Source organism: Pogoniulus pusillus, chromosome 15, assembly GCF_015220805.1.
Source record: "Pogoniulus pusillus isolate bPogPus1 chromosome 15, bPogPus1.pri, whole genome shotgun sequence".
Lineage (NCBI taxonomy): Eukaryota > Metazoa > Chordata > Aves > Piciformes > Lybiidae > Pogoniulus > Pogoniulus pusillus.
Window position 1 is genome coordinate 22,376,363 of NC_087278.1, and position 17,013 is coordinate 22,393,375.

A 17,013-nucleotide genomic window follows, 5' to 3' on the forward strand; every position below is an offset into this window, starting at 1 on the left:
CACAGCCCTGTGAGGAGAGGCTGAGGGAGCTGGGGGTGTGCAGCCTGCAGAAGAGGAGGCTCAGGGCAGAGCTCATTGCTGTCTGCAACTACCTGAAGGGAGGCTGTAGCCAGGTGGGGTTGGGCTCTTCTGCCAGACAAGCAGCAGCAGAACAAGGGGACAGAGTCTGCAGTTGTGCCAAGGGAGGTCTGTGCTGGATGTTAGGAGGAAGTTGTTGGCAGAGAGATTGGCATTGGAATGGTCTGCCCAGGGAGGTGGTGGAGTCACTATCCCTGGAGGTCTTCAAGAAAAAGCCTGGCTGAGGCACTTAGTGCCATGGTCTGGTTGACTGGCTAGGGCTGGGTGCTAGGTTGGACTGGATGAGCTTGGAGGTCTCTTCTAACCTGGTTGATTCTGTGATTCTATATTAATATAAGTGGGATTTTAAGTCTCTAATCACTATGCTGTCTTCAGAAAAATCTGAAGGATGAGGTTTCCTGTGCAACCTGGTCCTGCTCTGGTAGAGGGGTTGGACCCAAAGATCTCCAGAGGTCTCTTCCAATCCCTAAAATGCTCTGATTCTGTAATTCAACTTCCATGATCACAGTAGTCTCTTGATAGCACAACAATAAATATCTCATTGATTGAGGTATGGATGTAGAATTGGAGCACATCCAGATAGGGCTTAAAAGTTCAGTAGGGCTAGAAGTTCAGTCTCCTGAGGAAAGAAAGGTTTGGTGTTATGGGTATTAGGAGAGGACTGTGGAAGATGTTGGCCATGGTGGAATGTCAAAGCATGGTGGTAAGTCCCAAGGGATGGTGGCAGCAGGAAGGCTTAGAGCCTGTGGGCAAGCATACTGGCTCGCTGCCCTGTGGGATCTGTTGGAGCTTGCTAGCCATGTGCATTCAAAATGAGGTGATGGAAAGATGTGAGCTAATCTTCAGCCCAGGCTGAAAGCTCTCTCAGACTCAGAACTGCTTCAAAGAGGAGGAGTCAAGACCAGCCAAGCAGTAGACTGGGAGTGGTTGAGCAGGTGCAGGACCAAAGTGAGTATTGCTTCATGGGCAATGTGGTGGATTCTTTACTGGTTCTGTTTAAAGTGGCAAACTCACCTGCTGCAGCAGAGCATGCTGCTGGCATCTCTTGGAACTTCAAAGTGGGTTCACAAGGGCAGGATGATCCTGGAACACGAACCCTATGAGCAGAGGCTGAGGGAGCTGAGGATGTGCAGCCTGGAGAAGAGGAGGCTCAGGGGTGATCTTATTACTGTCTACAACTACCTGAAGGGAGGTTGCAGCCAGGTGGGGGGTGGCCTCTTCTCCCAGGCAACCAGCAATAGAACAAGGGGACAGAGTCTCAAGTTGTGCCAGGGGAGGTCTAGGCTGCATGTTAGGAGGAAGTTGTTGCCAGAGAGAGTGATTGGCATTGGAATGGGCTGCCCAGGGAGGTGCTGGAGGCACCATCCCTGGAGGTGTTGAAGCAAAGCCTGGCTGAGGCACTTAGTGCCATGGTCTGGTTGAGTGGCTAGGGCTGGGTGCTAGATTGGACTGGATGATGTTGGAGGTCTCTTCCAACCTGGTTGATTCTATGATTCTATGATTCCTGTGCATCATACATCAGCCTGAAGTGGGCATATGCCTGACTACATGGGGAAAACAGATCTTAGCCATCCTCTCTCTTGAATGAGGCACTTGGAAACTGTTCTGCAGCCTGAGGAAGTACAGCAGGTTTGATGCCCACTGTGCTTTTCCCAAGGCCAACAGAAACTCTGGACTTTTTGAGTGTAGCTCTGGAGTCTCTTTTGGGGTCTGCGTAAAAGGTCCTTACGTGTCTTCCTCGTTCCTCTGCATCCCAGAAAGCTTAGCAACTTGTGTGTGTGAGTGAGCCCAAGCACATACTCACACACCAGATTTTGGACAAGTTTGTATTTGCATCCAAACTGCTTCCCCATCTGCTCTTGCTGGTTATTACAGGCCATTCTTCTGGAGTGAGCTATTCTGGCTGCCATCACATCTGTGAGTGTTGTAATGAGGTTGGTTCGAATGTAACTCACTGAAGCAGCAAGAACTAATCACTGTATATTGATAGAAGATTTGCAGAGCCTTAGATGGAGAGCTCTGCAATAATCTTCTGGGTGTGCATATGGGGCAGGAGGTGGAGGGAATTGTGTGTGGTAGTAAAATTACTCATTAGCTGCAGTAGGTCTCATTATCTTAGGGAAGCACATCACATGATTCACTGCTTAACAGGGTGTTTGGAAATGCCTGCTTATATGCAGAAGGCAGCCTGAACCAATATCCTGTGCAGTCCATGAGCACTCAGCTTGGGCTGAAGGAGTTTTAACTGCCTCTGTTTTTTATTCCCAGATACTGGAACTCCCTGAGTAACCTTGTGGCTTCACTCCTGAATTCAGTCCGCTCCATTGCCTCCCTGTTGCTGCTGCTCTTCCTCTTCATTATCATTTTCTCACTCCTGGGAATGCAGCTCTTTGGGGGCAAGTTTAACTTTGATGAGATGCAGACCAGGAGGAGTACGTTTGACAACTTCCCCCAGTCCCTCCTCACTGTGTTTCAGGTAAGGGTCAGAGTGGTCTCAGTGGGACCAACACTTTGTGTTTACATGGGCCAACACCTTGTGTTCACAGGGGCTGACAGAGAGGGCAGGACTTGCAGGCTAACAGTTCTGGGGGCAAGGTGCCACAGCATACAGCCAGTGCAGGGGGATACCCTCCCAGAGTGGAGAACCAAATCTAAAGACCCTGTGTGAGGACAAGGCCACCAGGTCATAGCAGACTAGAACAAGAGAAAGGCCACGTCCCAGAGCAGCACCTGCACAAGAAAACTCAGCCCTGCAGCTGTACTCCCCTTGCCATGGTATTGGGGAGCAAATATCTGAACCAAATGGCATTTAAGCTCGCTGCAGCTTTGGGAGCAACCAGCCAAGACCATCAGGATGATGACTGCACATGCAAGGTGAAGGGAGGTGGCTGGGAGGGTTGTGCTGAAGGCTGTCTTCAGGGTTCTAGGTTGTACAGCTTCCCCAAAACAACAGGTAGGTGGGAGGAGAATGCCTGGCAGAGCTTGAGAGGCTTGGCCATAGCTGTCTGGGAGAGCAGTTTGGCCTCATCCACCATCCTCAAGGGGATGTCTGGGAGTTCTGCACATTGAGCACATTCTCCTTGTGCTGTTTGCTCCTTGGTTGCTTTCTGTTCCCTAGACAGAGAGAGTGAGAGTGTGCAGCTGTTCTGGGGGAGGGGGTGTTCTCTAGGGCAGTAGCTATCTTTGTGTTAATGGAGGCTTCACGTTCTTTGTGTGTTCTAACACTGTGTCCCCTATTGGTGGGAATGTGTCATTTAGATCCTGACTGGGGAGGACTGGAATTCGGTGATGTATGATGGGATCATGGCTTATGGCGGCCCCTCTTTTCCAGGAATGTTGGTCTGTATTTACTTCATCATCCTCTTCATCTGTGGAAACTGTATCCTTTGATGCTGCTCTTTTCTCCAAGTGGGGTTGAAGTGAAAGCCAGCCTTTGTTACTTGATGTCAGCAGACAATGCATTTCCTGCCTCACACTTTTACCTTGTCCCCTGGGTCTGAATTTTGGCTTCCTATTGCCAGAAGTTCAACACAGCTGTTTTAATTTTACCTAGTTCTAAAGCATTTCACAAAGTCAGAATCACTTAAAAACATCTGGTTGGAAGAGACCTCCAAGCTCATCCAGTCCAACCTTCCACCCAGCACAGAAGGGCCAACACTAAACCATGTCCTTAAGTGCCAGCTCCACAGGCTGCTTAAGCACCTTCAAGAATGGGGACTCCAGCACTGCCATGGGCAGAACATTCCAAGGTCTGAGAACCCTCTCTGGGAAGAAACATTCCCTAGCACCCAGCCTGAACCTGCCCTGCTGCAGCTTGGAATTGCTTCCTCTGCTCCTGTCCCTTGCCACCAAGCAGCAGAGGCTGCTCCCTTCTCGCTCCAACCTCCCTTCAGGGAGCTGTGGAGAGCAATGAGCTCTGCCCTCAGCCTCCTCTTCTCCAGCCTGAACACCCCCAGCTCATCATAGCCCAGGTGCTCCAGGCCTTGCTCCACTACCTTCTCCAGCCTTGTTGCCCTTCTCTGGGCACACTTCAGAACCTCAGTGTCCCTCTTGTAGCAAGAGGCAGCTGTAAGAGCCATCTCCTTGCTGGTGCCACATGCTGGCTTTCAGTCCATACCTTTACACATCTGCTGGGTTTACTTTTCATTCCCTTCAGTTCTCACCTAGAGAGGTTTTTCCTTCCTGCCTCCACCAGAAGCTAATCTCTCTGTGTACCTACTGTACTTACTGCATGTTTTCCCTTTAATTGCCTCTTAGAATGAAAAGTTTCTTAGAATCAACCAGGTTGGAAGAGACCTCCAAGCTCATCCAGGCCAACCTAGCACCCAGCCCTATCCACTCAACTAGACCATGGCACTGAGTGCCTCATCCAGGCTTTTCTTGAACACCTCGAGGGATGGTGCCTCCACCACCTCCCTGGGCAGCCTCTTCAGTAATATATTCTATGTGCTTTCATCCAAGCCTTATGTGGAATAAAAATATGTGTAATCTACAATGTGTTCTACACAAGTGCTGCAGGAGGACTAACATATGTTGGCCTTAGTTGTGCTGTGTGAGGTGATGTAGTCATTCACATAGGAACTAACAGGAACCATGTTCCACTGCAGTGACTGCAATCTGTGTGTTCTTCAAACAGCACCTCCTCTGCTCTGTTACATTCCAGCTTCTCTAGGTGTTAAGTACCTCTGGCTTCAAGGTGAAGTGAGGGCATCCCAGGAGCTACAAACACATTGCATGATTAGGCTGCAGAGTGTCTTTCCACGGGGATTTGCATACAGCACAGAGCTGTAGCTCTCTTCCATACCTCAGTTTGCTCCACATTTGCTCTTCAGAGAGAGTGATTGACATTGGAATGGGCTGCCCAGGGAGGTGGTGGAGTCACCATCCCTGGAGGTGTTCAAGAAGAGCCTGGATGAGGCACTTAGTGCCATGCTCTAATCGATAGGATAGAGCTGGGTGATAGGTTGGAGTGGGTGATCTTGGAGGTCTCTTCCAACCTGATTGATTCTATGCTTTCCTAATAAATGGCCCTCCTATGTCAAAGGTTGCATTTCTTTTTATGCTGGTTCTTCCATAAAGCCACCTTGTAGTCTCAGCCCAGCTCTTTTGGCCTTGCCTCATAATTCAGCTCTCTCACACCCTGTTGCATGATGCTTTGGCTGACCTTCCTGCCCTCCTTTCAGAGGGAGATGGTGCAATTCCACTTATCTGAAGGTCGAGGCAGGCAGTCTGCCCAACAGCTTTAAAAAGCTACAATTTGGATCTCCTTGTGAGCTGCAGAGGACAATGTGAGCCAGCTCTACATACTGGCTGACTTTGGAGCCATTAGACCTTGGAGCCCAGGGAGAAGAATGACTATTTCCAGACTGAGCCTTGAACTGGGGTTTATTTAGAAGTTACCACAGTGTAGTAAAACCCATTCTCAATGAATTAGCAAAAAGAATCTTACCTTCAGATTTGTAAGGGGAGATGTGAACCCTGACAGGAGAGCAGTTGTGATTCCTAGCCCTTCGCCCATGCATGGACTCTGTGCTAGGGGATGGCAGAGTTCAATGCCCAGGTTAAAGGAGATTCATTGGGGTTGCCTCAGAAATGCTGAGAGTGTTCTGTTTAATGCTCATAAAATCTGCTCATGTCTGGGGGAATGCCTACAATGATGTTGTTCAACTCAAGTGCTAGGTTGGACTGCATGATCTTGGAGGTCTCTTCCAACCTGGTTGAAATCTGCTCATGTCTGGGGGAATGCCTACAATGCTGCTGTTCAACTCAAGTGCTAGGTTGGACTGGATGATCTTGGAGGTCTCTTCCAACCTGGTTGAAAATCTGCTCATGTCTGGGGGAATGGCTACAATGATGCTGTTCAACTCAAGTGCTAGGTTGGACTGGATGATCTTGGAGGTCTCTTCCAACCTGGTTGATTCTATGATAAGTACATAGGCCCAAACTGGCAAGCTCAGGTGCTTTATGGTTGTATGGGGAGGAATAATAAACTGCACCAGTGCAGGCTGGGAGGTGATCTGCTGGAAAGCAGCCCTGTGGAGAGGGACCTGGGGGTCCTGGTGGATAACAAGTTCCCCATGGCACAGCAATCTGCCCTTGTGGCCAAGAAGGCCAATGGGATCCTGGGATGTATTAGGAGGAGTGTGTCCAGCAGATCAAGGGAGCTTCTCCTCTCCCTCTACTCTGCCCTGGTGAGACCTCATCTTGAATGCTGTGTTCAGATTTGGGCTCCCCAGTTGAAGAGGGACAGGGATCTGCTGGAGAGGGTCCAGCGAAGGACTACGAGGATGATGAGGGGACTGGAGGGCATGGCTTATGAGGAGAGGCTGAGGGACCTGGGGCTGTTTAGTCTGGAGAAGAGAAGACTTAGGGGGGATTTGATAAATGTTTATAAGTATCTGAGGGCTGCCAGGAGGGGGGGGACAGGCTCTGCTCACTGCTCCCTGGGATAGGACAAGGAGCAATGGGTGTAAGTTCCAGCAAAAGAGGTTCCAGCTCAACACAAGGGGGAACTTATTTACTGTAAGGGTCACAGAGCACTGGCACAGGCACATTTGCTCTTCAGAGAGAGTGATTGGCATTGGAATGGGCTGCCCAGGGAGGTGGTGGAGTCACCATCCCTGGAGGTGTTCAAGCAAAGCCTGGATGAGGCACTTAGTGCCATGGTCTAGTTGACTGGCTAGGGCTGGGTGCTAGGTTGGACTGGATGATGTTGGAGGTCTCTTCCAACCTGGTTGATTCTATGATGATATGGTTTACAAGTCTTAGGTGTTTTACAGGTCTTGGACATTTAATAAGTCTCAGATGTTTTCTCTCAGTCATTCTTGTTGTGAAGTTTTGGAAGCCCCACTCCATATGCTGGCTGTTCAGATGGAAGGGGTAGATGTGTGCATGCTGGATATGCATTGGTGAGAAATGGAAGCTTGGAAAATCCCAGGGATCTGATGGCAAAAGCTTTTGGATTGATAAGTCTTTTGAGTGTTATTGTTCCACAGACTCCAAAGCCCATTTTCTTTAAGAGGCACACAAACAGATATCCTGCTGAATGTGTTCTTGGCCATTGCTGTGGACAACCTTGCTGATGCTGAGAGTTTGACATCTGCACAGAAAGAGGAGGAAGAGGAAAAGGAAAGGAAAAAGCTAGCTAGGTAAATCCACTTGCATTTGCTTCTGTGCACCCCTGTGAGTGTAATGACAGACAATGCAGGGGGGGGGTGGTGTGCAAGCAAAGGTGTGTCTGTGTGTGGTATATATGGATGAGTTCTCTTTGGGGGTGACAGGTTCTATATATGGGCTTACTGCCTGTATATATAAACTTCCCTGAATGAGAATACAAACTGAAGGACAAGAAAGTGTCACAAGCTGGGAGTCCCCACAAGTGCAACGATGGCCAAGAGAGCCAATGGCATCCTGGCCTGCATCAGGAGCAGTGTGGCCAGTAGGACAAGGGAGGTTATTCTGCCCCTGTACTCAGCACTGCTCAGGCCACACCTTGAGTGCTGTGTCCAGTTCTGGACCCCTCAATTCAAGAGAGATGTTGAGGTGCTGAAAGGTGTCCAGAGGAAGGGCAACAAAGCTGGTGAAAGGCCTGGAACACAGCCCTGTGAGGAGAGGCTGAGGGAGCTGGGGGTGTGCAGCCTGCAGAAGAGGAGGCTCAGGGCAGAGCTCATTGCTGTCTACAACTACCTGAAGGGAGGCTGTAGCCAGGTGGGGTTGGTCTCTTCTGCCAGGCAACCAGCAACAGAACAAGGGGACACAGTCTCAAGCTGTGCCAGGGGAGGTCTAGGCTGGATGTTGTTAGGAAGTTGTTCCCAGAGAGAGTGATTGGCATTGGAATGGGCTGCCCAGGGAGGTGGTGGAGGCACCATCCCTGGAGGTCTTCAAGAAAAGACTGGATGAGGCACTTGGTGCCATGGTCTGGTTGACTGGCTAGGGCTGGGTGCTAGGTTGGACTGGATGAGCTTGGAGGTCTCTTCCAACCTGGTTGATTCTATGATTCTATGTGAGCAGAGGATGGGTGACTGTTGAGCTTTCAGGGCATCAGCAGAGAATGAGGATGAAATGGTGTCAGTGTTCCAGTCCCATTTGAATCTCCTTATTTCCTTTCTGACTTCTTTGGGCCACAAAGCATGTTTTCAGACTGTCATTGCCACAACCAAATTCAGCAGCTTCCCTCTGCTTTGATGTCACATGCTGTTCTGCTGACAGCTTCTTCAGGCTCTTTGGAGGCGTGAGCTGGATGTGTTGCTTCTCTGTCGTTCCCAACTGCTAGCAGTGGGGAAACCTCTCCTTAGTGCTTATTTCTATTCACTGTCTTCCTGGCTGCTTGGAGGGGATGTCTTAAGCACATCTTTCTGTTTCATCCTGAAACCTAGCCAGCAGATTTCCCTGGATCTGGGAGTGCACTGAAGGGCAAAAGCTTTGTAGGCATCCTAGCAGAAGCCCACAAGATGTAGGTTGATGACTTTGTCACTGGGGTACACAGAGGTCATTTGGAACCTGTGTGTGCACAAGCAGAGAGGCACACAGCTCCCTGCCATGTGTGTGCACCACTCATGCCACTGTGTCACCCCTGCCCTTGAGGAAGCTATCAAAGGGTGCCACAGAGGATTAGAGCAGAGTTGGTGCTTTTGCCTGTAGATGAGGACGTGGTGGAGCTGCTGGTACATAAGCTGAGCTCAGATTGAAGGTGCTAAGCCATCTGATTGTTTTCATGCTGTGTGCTGTCCTGTGTGAAGCTCCTTGAAAGGGAAACAGCCTTTCAGCTTTCTAACTCTTTCTGCTTTCTACCTTGTGAAATTGTTAGGACTGCTAGTCCTGAAAAGAAACAGGAGATAGAGAAAACAGCTGTGGAGGAGGAGACAAAGGAGGAGAAAATCGAGCTGAAATCCATCACTGCTGATGGAGAATCCCCACCTGCTACCAAGGTAAGGTCTGCTGCCAGCCAGCACTCTCTGTCAAGTGGCAGCATGAGCAGCTTTGCTTTCTGAGGAAACAAAACCCCTCTGCCTCAACTGATAAAGGGTTTTGTGCTTCTCCTTCCATTCTGGCAGATTGATGTGGATGATTATCAGCCCAATGAAAATGAAGAAAAGAGCCCTTACCCCACAACTGAAGCAACAGGTATTTAACTTCTCCCTCTTCTCCCTGATTCCACAAAGGGAAGCTCTGCTTGCTAATGTGTGTGCAGCCAGCTTGTGGTAGCAGGTGTGCTGGACAGGACAGGGTAGGATGTTGTGCTTGTCTGTGTTGGCACAGCTCTGGCCTTAGTCCTTTGCAGTTCCTATCCTGGTTAGCTCCATTTGATTTTGTTCTCTGTCAAGTCCTGTGTGTAGAAAGAGCTGTAGAGAGAAGCAAATCAAATCATGTACAACCCTATGCATGTGAAAATATACAGGGCCCTTTTCAGTCTTTTAGTTCAGTATCAGTGGTCGGGGGAGAGACTCACAGCAGGTACTCAGGAAAGGCAAAATGCTGAGTGCCTTTTTGTGCCTTTTTTTCCCCTTTAAAAATAACAGTGTAGTTTGCTAACATCATTCTCTAGGCATAAGATCTCAGCCTAGAGCTGGAAAAAACAACCCAGAGCGTTAGAGCTCCAGAGATTGGAGAGTCACCTTCTCTGGAGACTTCCAAGGCCTGCCTGATGCATTCCAGGGGGAATGGAGCAAATGGAGCAAAGCTGGAGATGGGTAGGTTCAGATTGGATGTGAGGAGGAGGTTGTTCAGCATGAGAGTGGTGAGAGGCTGGAATGGGTTGCCCAGGGAGGTGGTTGAGGCCCCATAGGTGGAGGTGTTTAAGGCCAGGCTGGCTGAGGCTGTGGCCAGGCTGCTCTAGGGTAGGGTGTCCCTGCCCATGGCAGGGGAGTTGGAACTGGCTGCTCCCTGTGGTCCCTTCCAACCCTGACTATGATTCTATTCTATGGTCTGTGCTAGATTGTGTGGTCCTGCTCTGGCAGAGAAGTTGGACTCAATGATCTCCTTGGGTCCCTTCCAACCCCTAATGTCCTGTGAGCCTGTGACTAGTTGGGCTAGTTTTGAAGTCACTGAAGGCTAATTACCTTAAGAGATTGAAGAAATCTGAGCAATTTAAACAGTTTTCTTCAAGAGCTCCTGGATAGGTGTCTGGTAGGGTTGGAGCAGAAGAATTAGAGGCCAGTCAGGTCAACTTCCATTCTTGGAAAAGTGCTGGAATAAATGCTTAAGCCAACTCTATGGCTGCAAGATAAGGAGATGAGTGGCAGCCAGCATGTATTTGTCAAGAATAAATCATGTCTAACCACTCTTATTTGCTTCCAAAAGGGGCTAACAAGTCTTGTAGACAAGGGAAAAGTAGATGTCATATTCTTCAGCTTGGCTGTGGCTTCTGCTTGTCTCTGGAGCAGGTGCAGAGAAGGGTGACAAGGCTGGGGAGAGGTCTGGCAAACATGGCCTGTGAGGAGCAGCTGAGGGAGCTGGGGGTGTTTAGTCTGGAGAAGAGGAGGCTGAGAGGGGACCTTATTGCCCTCTGCAACTACCTCAAAGGAGGTTGTTGTGAGGCTGGAGCTGGTGTCTTCTCTTGAATTACTAATGATAGGACAAGAGGAAATGACCTCAAGCTGTGTCAGGGCAGGTTTAGGTTGGCTGTTGGGAGGAAGTTCTTTACTGAGCAGGTGGTCAGGCACTGGCACAGGCTGCCCAGGGAGGTGATGGAGTCACCATTCCTGGAGGTGTTTAAAAGGAGAGTGCCTGTGGTGCTTGAGGCTATGGTCTGGTGATGAAGGATGCTGGGATGAAGGTTGGACTGGCTGATGCTGGTGGTCCTTTCCAACGACAGCGATTGATAGTGATGAGATGCTGTGCTGAGGGGTTTGGTTTAGTCAAGGACTTGTCAGTGTGAAACTGATGATTGGACTTGATGAGCTTGAAGGTCTTTTCCAATCTAAGACATTCTTAGCATCATTCTCATAAGCAGCCTGGAAAAACATGGTCTAGAGGGGCAGGAGACAAATTAGTCAGACCCTTTACGTGGAGAGTAGTAATGGCCCAAGGTCCTGTTCTGAGTTCATTTCAGTTCATTGTTAATGACCAGAAGGATGGAAGAGGAAATAGGCTTATTACATTTGCAGATGGCATGAAGCTAGGAAGGACAGGAAACATGGTGGAGGGCAGCATTAGAATTCAAAGAGCTCTTGAGGAACTGGATAAATGGTCTAAATAAAATTGAAAGGGCCAGGCAGGAATACACGCAGGCAGGAGTAAACAACTGACAAATAAAGCACCTCAGGTGACAGACAGTTAGGTAACAGTCCTTGAGCAAAGAATCTGAATCTCATGGTCACAAGCTCAACAGGTGCCAGCTAAGTTCTGCTGTCTTTCAAAAGGCAGGCAAGCAGTGAGATGTAGAAACAGTGACAACGTGAGCCTCTAGTCCATTCATGGCTTTCCTAGTCATGGCCAGTGAAAGCTAACCCGAGCAACACAATTGCTTTAGTCTTCTGGATAGGTTTAAATTAGATATTAGGAAGAAGATTTTCCATGGAGAGAGTAGTCAGGGACTGGAATGAGCTGCCCAGGGAGGTGGTGGACTCACCCACCCAGGATGTGTTTAAGGGTCGTTTGGATGTGATGCTTAGGGATATCCCTAAGGTGAATCTTGCAGAGTGGGGTTATAGGTTGGACTTGGTGATCCTGAGGGACTTTGCTAACCTGCATGTTTCTGTGATCCTTTTCACCACTGAGAATATTTGGGTGCTGTGCTTAGGAGAAATGAGGCTGAACTGGCTGAATGTTTGGGTGCTGTGCTTAAGAGAGATGGGGCTAAAGTGGCTGAATGTTTGGGTGCTCTGCTTAGGAGAGATGGGGCTAAAGTGGCTGAATGTTTGGATGCTGTGCTTAGGAGAGATGGGTCTAAAGTGGCTGAATGTTTGGGTGCTGTGCTTAGGAGAGATGGGGCTATAGTGGCTGAATGTTTGGGTGCTGTGCTTAGGAGAGATGGGGCTGAACTGGCTGAATGTTTGGGTGCTGTGCTTAGGAGAAATGGGGCTAAAGTGGCTGAATGTTTGGGTGCTGTGCTTAGGAGAGATGGGGCTATAGTGGCTGAATGTTTGGGTGCTGTGCTTAGGAGAGATGGGGCTGAACTGGCTGAATGCTTGGGTGCTGTGCTTAGGAGAGATGGGGCTGAACTGGCTGAATGTTTGGGTGCTGTGCTTCGGAGAGATGGGTCTAAAGTGGCTGAATGTTTGGGTGCTGTGCTTAGGAGAGATGGGGCTGAACTGGCTGAATGTTTGGGTGCTGTGCTTAGGAGAGATGGGGCTATAGTGGCTGAATGTTTGGGTGCTGTGCTTAGGAGAGATGGGGCTGAACTGGCTGAATGTTTGGGTGCTGTGCTTAGGAGAGATGGGGCTATAGTGGCTGAATGTTTGGGTGCTGTGCTTAGGAGAGATGGGGCTGAACTGGCTGAATGTTTGGGTGCTGTGCTTAGGAGAAATGGGGCTAAAGTGGCTGAATGTTTGGGTGCTGTGCTTAGGAGAGATGGGGCTATAGTGGCTGAATGTTTGGGTGCTGTGCTTAGGAGAGATGGGGCTGAACTGGCTGAATGCTTGGGTGCTGTGCTTAGGAGAGATGGGGCTGAACTGGCTGAATGTTTGGGTGCTGTGCTTCGGAGAGATGGGTCTAAAGTGGCTGAATGTTTGGGTGCTGTGCTTAGGAGAGATGGGGCTGAACTGGCTGAATGTTTGGGTGCTGTGCTTAGGAGAGATGGGGCTATAGTGGCTGAATGTTTGGGTGCTGTGCTTAGGAGAGATGGGGCCATAGTGGCTGAATGTTTGGATGCTGTGCTTAGGAGAGATGGGGCCATAGTGGCTGAATGTTTGGGTGCTGTGCTTAGGAGAGATGGGGCTGAACTGGCTGAATGTTTGGGTGCTGTGCTTAGGAGAGATGGGGCTATAGTGGCTGAATGTTTGGGTGCTGTGCTTAGGAGAGATGGGGCCATAGTGGCTGAATGTTTGGATGCTGTGCTTAGGAGAGATGGGGCCATAGTGGCTGAATATTTGGGTGCTCTGCTTAGGAGAAGCGAGGCTAAACTGGATGGAGTGTGGGAGAGCATGGTGGAAACAATGCTACTAAGGAAGCAAGAACTAAGGTTGAATGAATTGTGGTTATTCTCCATAGAATCAACCAGAGTGGAAGAGACCTCTAAGATCATCCAGTCCAACCTAGCACCCAGCCCTGTCCAATCAACCAGACCATGGCACTAAGTGCCTCAGCCAGACTTTGCTTCAACACCTCCAGGGATGGTGACTCCACCACCTCCCTGGGCAGCCCATTCCAATGCCAATCACTCTCTCTGACAACAACTTCCTCCTAACATCCAGCCTAGACCTCCCCTGGCACAACCTGAGGCTGTGTCCCCTTGTTCTATTGCTGGTTGCCTGGGAGAAGAGCCCAACCCCACCTGGCTACAGCCTCCCTTCAGGTAGTTGTAGACAGCAATGTGGTCAGCCCTGAGCCTCCTCTTCTGCAGGCTAAACAACCCCAGCTCCCTCAAGGCAGGAGAAGCATCTTCAACAGTTTAAAAGCCTGCTCTCGTTCTCTACTGTGGACAAGTGAAAGATGTAAGATTCCCACCTGGGGAGAGTTTTCTAGTGGTGAGGGTAGTCAGTGGGACAGAATCTAGTAGAAGGGCTGTTGTTGCATTTGGCTTTCAGTACCAAACCCCAAATCCCTGTACATTTGCAGTACTTGTTTTCATCCATCTTTGTAGCCCATCATTGATAGCAGAAATAGAGTGTGGCCCCAGCACCATGCAGCAGTGGTGGAGCACATAAATCTGGCTTTATATCACCTCTATAGATGCAAACACTTGCTGGACATGCACCCCACTTGCTAAGCAGCTTGTGGGAATCTTCAGTCTGGAGCAAGAATTAAAACAGCTTGATACATTTCTGTTTCTTGGCTTTCCAGACCATTGCACTTTTTCAAGTGAAAGTGCAGACACCTGTAGATCAGATTTCAGCTCAGTGGCAATAGAATTGTGTCTTAGTTACCTTCAGTGGATGGCTTAGAAATAGGCCAGCCTGTGAACCACATGACAAAAGCTCTGTCTTCTCCAGCCTCCTTACCCTTCTCTGAACACCCTTCAGAACCTCTATGGACCTTTTTGTAGTGAAGGGCCCAGAACTGACCACAACAGTGCTGAGCACAGGGGGATGATCCCCTCCTGTCCCTGCTGGCCACAGTATTTCTATTCCCAGCCAGGATGCCATTGGCTTTCTTGGCCACCTGGGCATTGCTGGCTCACATTTAATCCACTGTCAACCAGAACCCTCAGGTCCCTCTCCAGGTTGCAGCTTTCCAACCACACATCCCCACGTTCATAGCTTACCACTAGAGCTTCCTGCTTTGCACTGGTTGCCAGATGGATCAGTTGCATCTAATCTGTCATGCTCCTTTCTTAAAATGCTTTTTTCCCATCTAGCTGATTAAGTGAGAGGATTTGGGTCTTCAAAATGGCAAGATCCTATCATGGCCTTTACAAAACAGCAGCAGACTTCAACAGGAAGAAGAGATCCTCACAGGTTCTCTTTCACATATCACTTAGCCTCCATCTCTATATTTATATCCCTTGAGGGTGCTCACTGATCTGCAGACTGTCTGGGTATAGGCAGGGTCTCAAACTTGTTTACCCAGCTGAAGTATGAAAGGGATTGATTTTAAGCATTTCTGATTGGCATAATTCCAAGTGCCCATGCTCTGGGCATGCTTACACTCATCCAGATGCCATCCCAGATATGGCAGTGTTCCTGTGGAAGGCCTTACAAGAAGCTGCAAAACAGGTCTTGGTAAACTGGAGGAATGGTCTGAAGAAAGTAAGATGCCATTCAGTAAGGGTCAAGGAGCCACTCTTGGGAATGGTAGCACAATTGCAGTATAGGCTGGGCAGTGACTGCCTTGAGAGCAGCCCTGAGGAGAGGGGCCTGGGAGTGCTGGTGGACAAGAAGCTCAATATGAGCTGTCAGTGTGCTCTTGCAGCCCAGGTAGCCAACCAGAGCCTGGGCTGCAGCAAGAGAAGTGTAGGCAGCAGGGCAAGGGATGTGATCCTCCCCCTCTATTCCACACTGATGAGATCCCACCTGTAGTACTGCACCCAGTTCTGAGGCCCCTATAACAAGAAGGATATGGATGTGCTGGAAAGTGTCCAGAGAAGGGCCACAAGGATGATCAGAGAGCTGGAGCAGCTCTGCTGTGAGGACAGACTGAGGGAGTTGGGGCCATTCAGTCTGGAGAAGAGAAGGCTCCACAGAGACCTTGTTGTGGCCTCTCAATATCTTAAGAGGGCTACAAGAAAGCTGGGGAGGGACTTTTTAGGCTATCAGGTAGTGTTAGGACTGGGGGGAATAGAACAAAGCTAGAAAAGAGGAGATTCAGACTGGATGTTAGGAAGAAGTTGTTCAGCATGAGGGTGGTGAGACCCTGGGACAGGTTGCCCAAGGAGGTGGTGGAAGCTCCATCCCTGGATGGGGCTCTGGAAAGCCTGATCTATTGTGAGGTTCACTGCCCATGGCAGGGGTGTTGGAACTGGATGATCCTTGTGGTCTCTTCCAACCCTGCCTGGTTCTAACAGACTGGGTAAGTAATCTCTGCTTTGTGCAAATCAGAAGCTGATGGCAAGTTAATGCCCAAGTGTAAGGAACAGCAGTGGCCATGAAGGACATTTAAACAGGAAGGCAGTGCTGTAAGAGATGAGAAGTAATCCAGCTCTCTTCTGCACCAGTGAAACCTCACCTACAGGTTAATCCTGCCAATACTCTAGAGGAAGGCAGCAAAGATGATCAGAGCCCTGGCACAAACAAGAGCACCTCAGGACAGCCTGCTGCTGCTTTAGGGAACAGAAATCTTCACAGAGGTATAATAATGATCCTCAAGTATGTAAAAGAGAAAGGGAGTCCATGGAAAAGAAGGAAATAAATCATGGATTTAGACCATAGCAGGATAGACTCAAGTCAGTCATGAGAAGAAGTGGGGTTTTGGCAGGAGGGGCAGTGAGGAGATTGTTGTGATGGATTTTCCAGTGTAATGCTGTTACCAAGAGACAAGAACAGTGTCTACCAGGATGGGCACTGGGCAGCAGATGCTGCCTCGGAGAGAGGAGGTGGATAAGGGCCTTAAAACTTTGATTATCCCCTTTCAGTGATTCTTAGTTCATAGCTCCAGTGAAGGCAGAGACAAATGCCCTGGCACTCCAGAGTGGGTTGTCATTCTTGTTAAACCCCAAAAATGCTTCACAGAATCATAGAACCCTCCAGATTGGAAGAGACCTCCAAGCTCATCCAGTCCAACCTAGCACCCAGCCCTGTCCAGTCATCTAGACCATGGCACTAAGTGCCTCATCCAGGCTTTTCTTCTTGCAGCAGAAGAAGATGAGGAAGAACCTGAGATGCCTGTAGGCCCTCGGCCTCGCCCAATGTCTGAGCTGCACCTCAAGGAGAAGGCTGTGCCCATGCCTGATGCCAGTGCTTTTTTCATCTTCAGTCCTAACAACAGGTATTTAAGAGGCTGCTTAGCTGGAAGCAGGAGGTGGAGGGCGTGCATGTCTTTCATGCTGGGCCCCAAAGGTTATGTGGTGCAGAGCCCTCTGCCAGAAGTTCATATCAGAGACCTCCTTTGACATATCTCCCCTTAAAAGCCCTGGCATGAAATGCTCATGAAAGCACAACTGCAGAGAGCCTCTTGACAATACCCAGTGGGAGTGCATGACACCTGCAAGGCTGATTGAAGACACAAATCATGAAAGCTCCAGAAATAAGGGACTTGGAGGAACGTCAGTAATTGGAATTCCCTGATGTATTCAGGTCCAAATTGCAACCAAGCAATCAAGCCTGAGGGCAGGAGTTTCCTGCCCTAGTGGCTGCTCAAAAGCCACTCTCAGTAGGCAGTTCGTGTGCTGCTGCTCATTCC

At 49.4% G+C, this 17,013-nt stretch overlaps 1 protein-coding gene across 1 annotated transcript in view; it reads left to right on the plus strand.

Moving 5' to 3' along the window:
* Nucleotides 1-17,013, plus strand: part of CACNA1C (calcium voltage-gated channel subunit alpha1 C) — a 600,430-nt gene that overhangs the window by 461,316 nt on the left and 122,101 nt on the right. The window contains exons 14-19 of the mRNA XM_064155731.1: nt 2,347-2,554; nt 3,337-3,457; nt 7,112-7,226; nt 8,885-9,005; nt 9,132-9,201; nt 16,467-16,599. Coding sequence (XP_064011801.1) covers nt 2,347-2,554; nt 3,337-3,457; nt 7,112-7,226; nt 8,885-9,005; nt 9,132-9,201; nt 16,467-16,599 — 768 coding nt within the window. The remainder of the gene's footprint in view (nt 1-2,346; nt 2,555-3,336; nt 3,458-7,111; nt 7,227-8,884; nt 9,006-9,131; nt 9,202-16,466; nt 16,600-17,013) is intronic.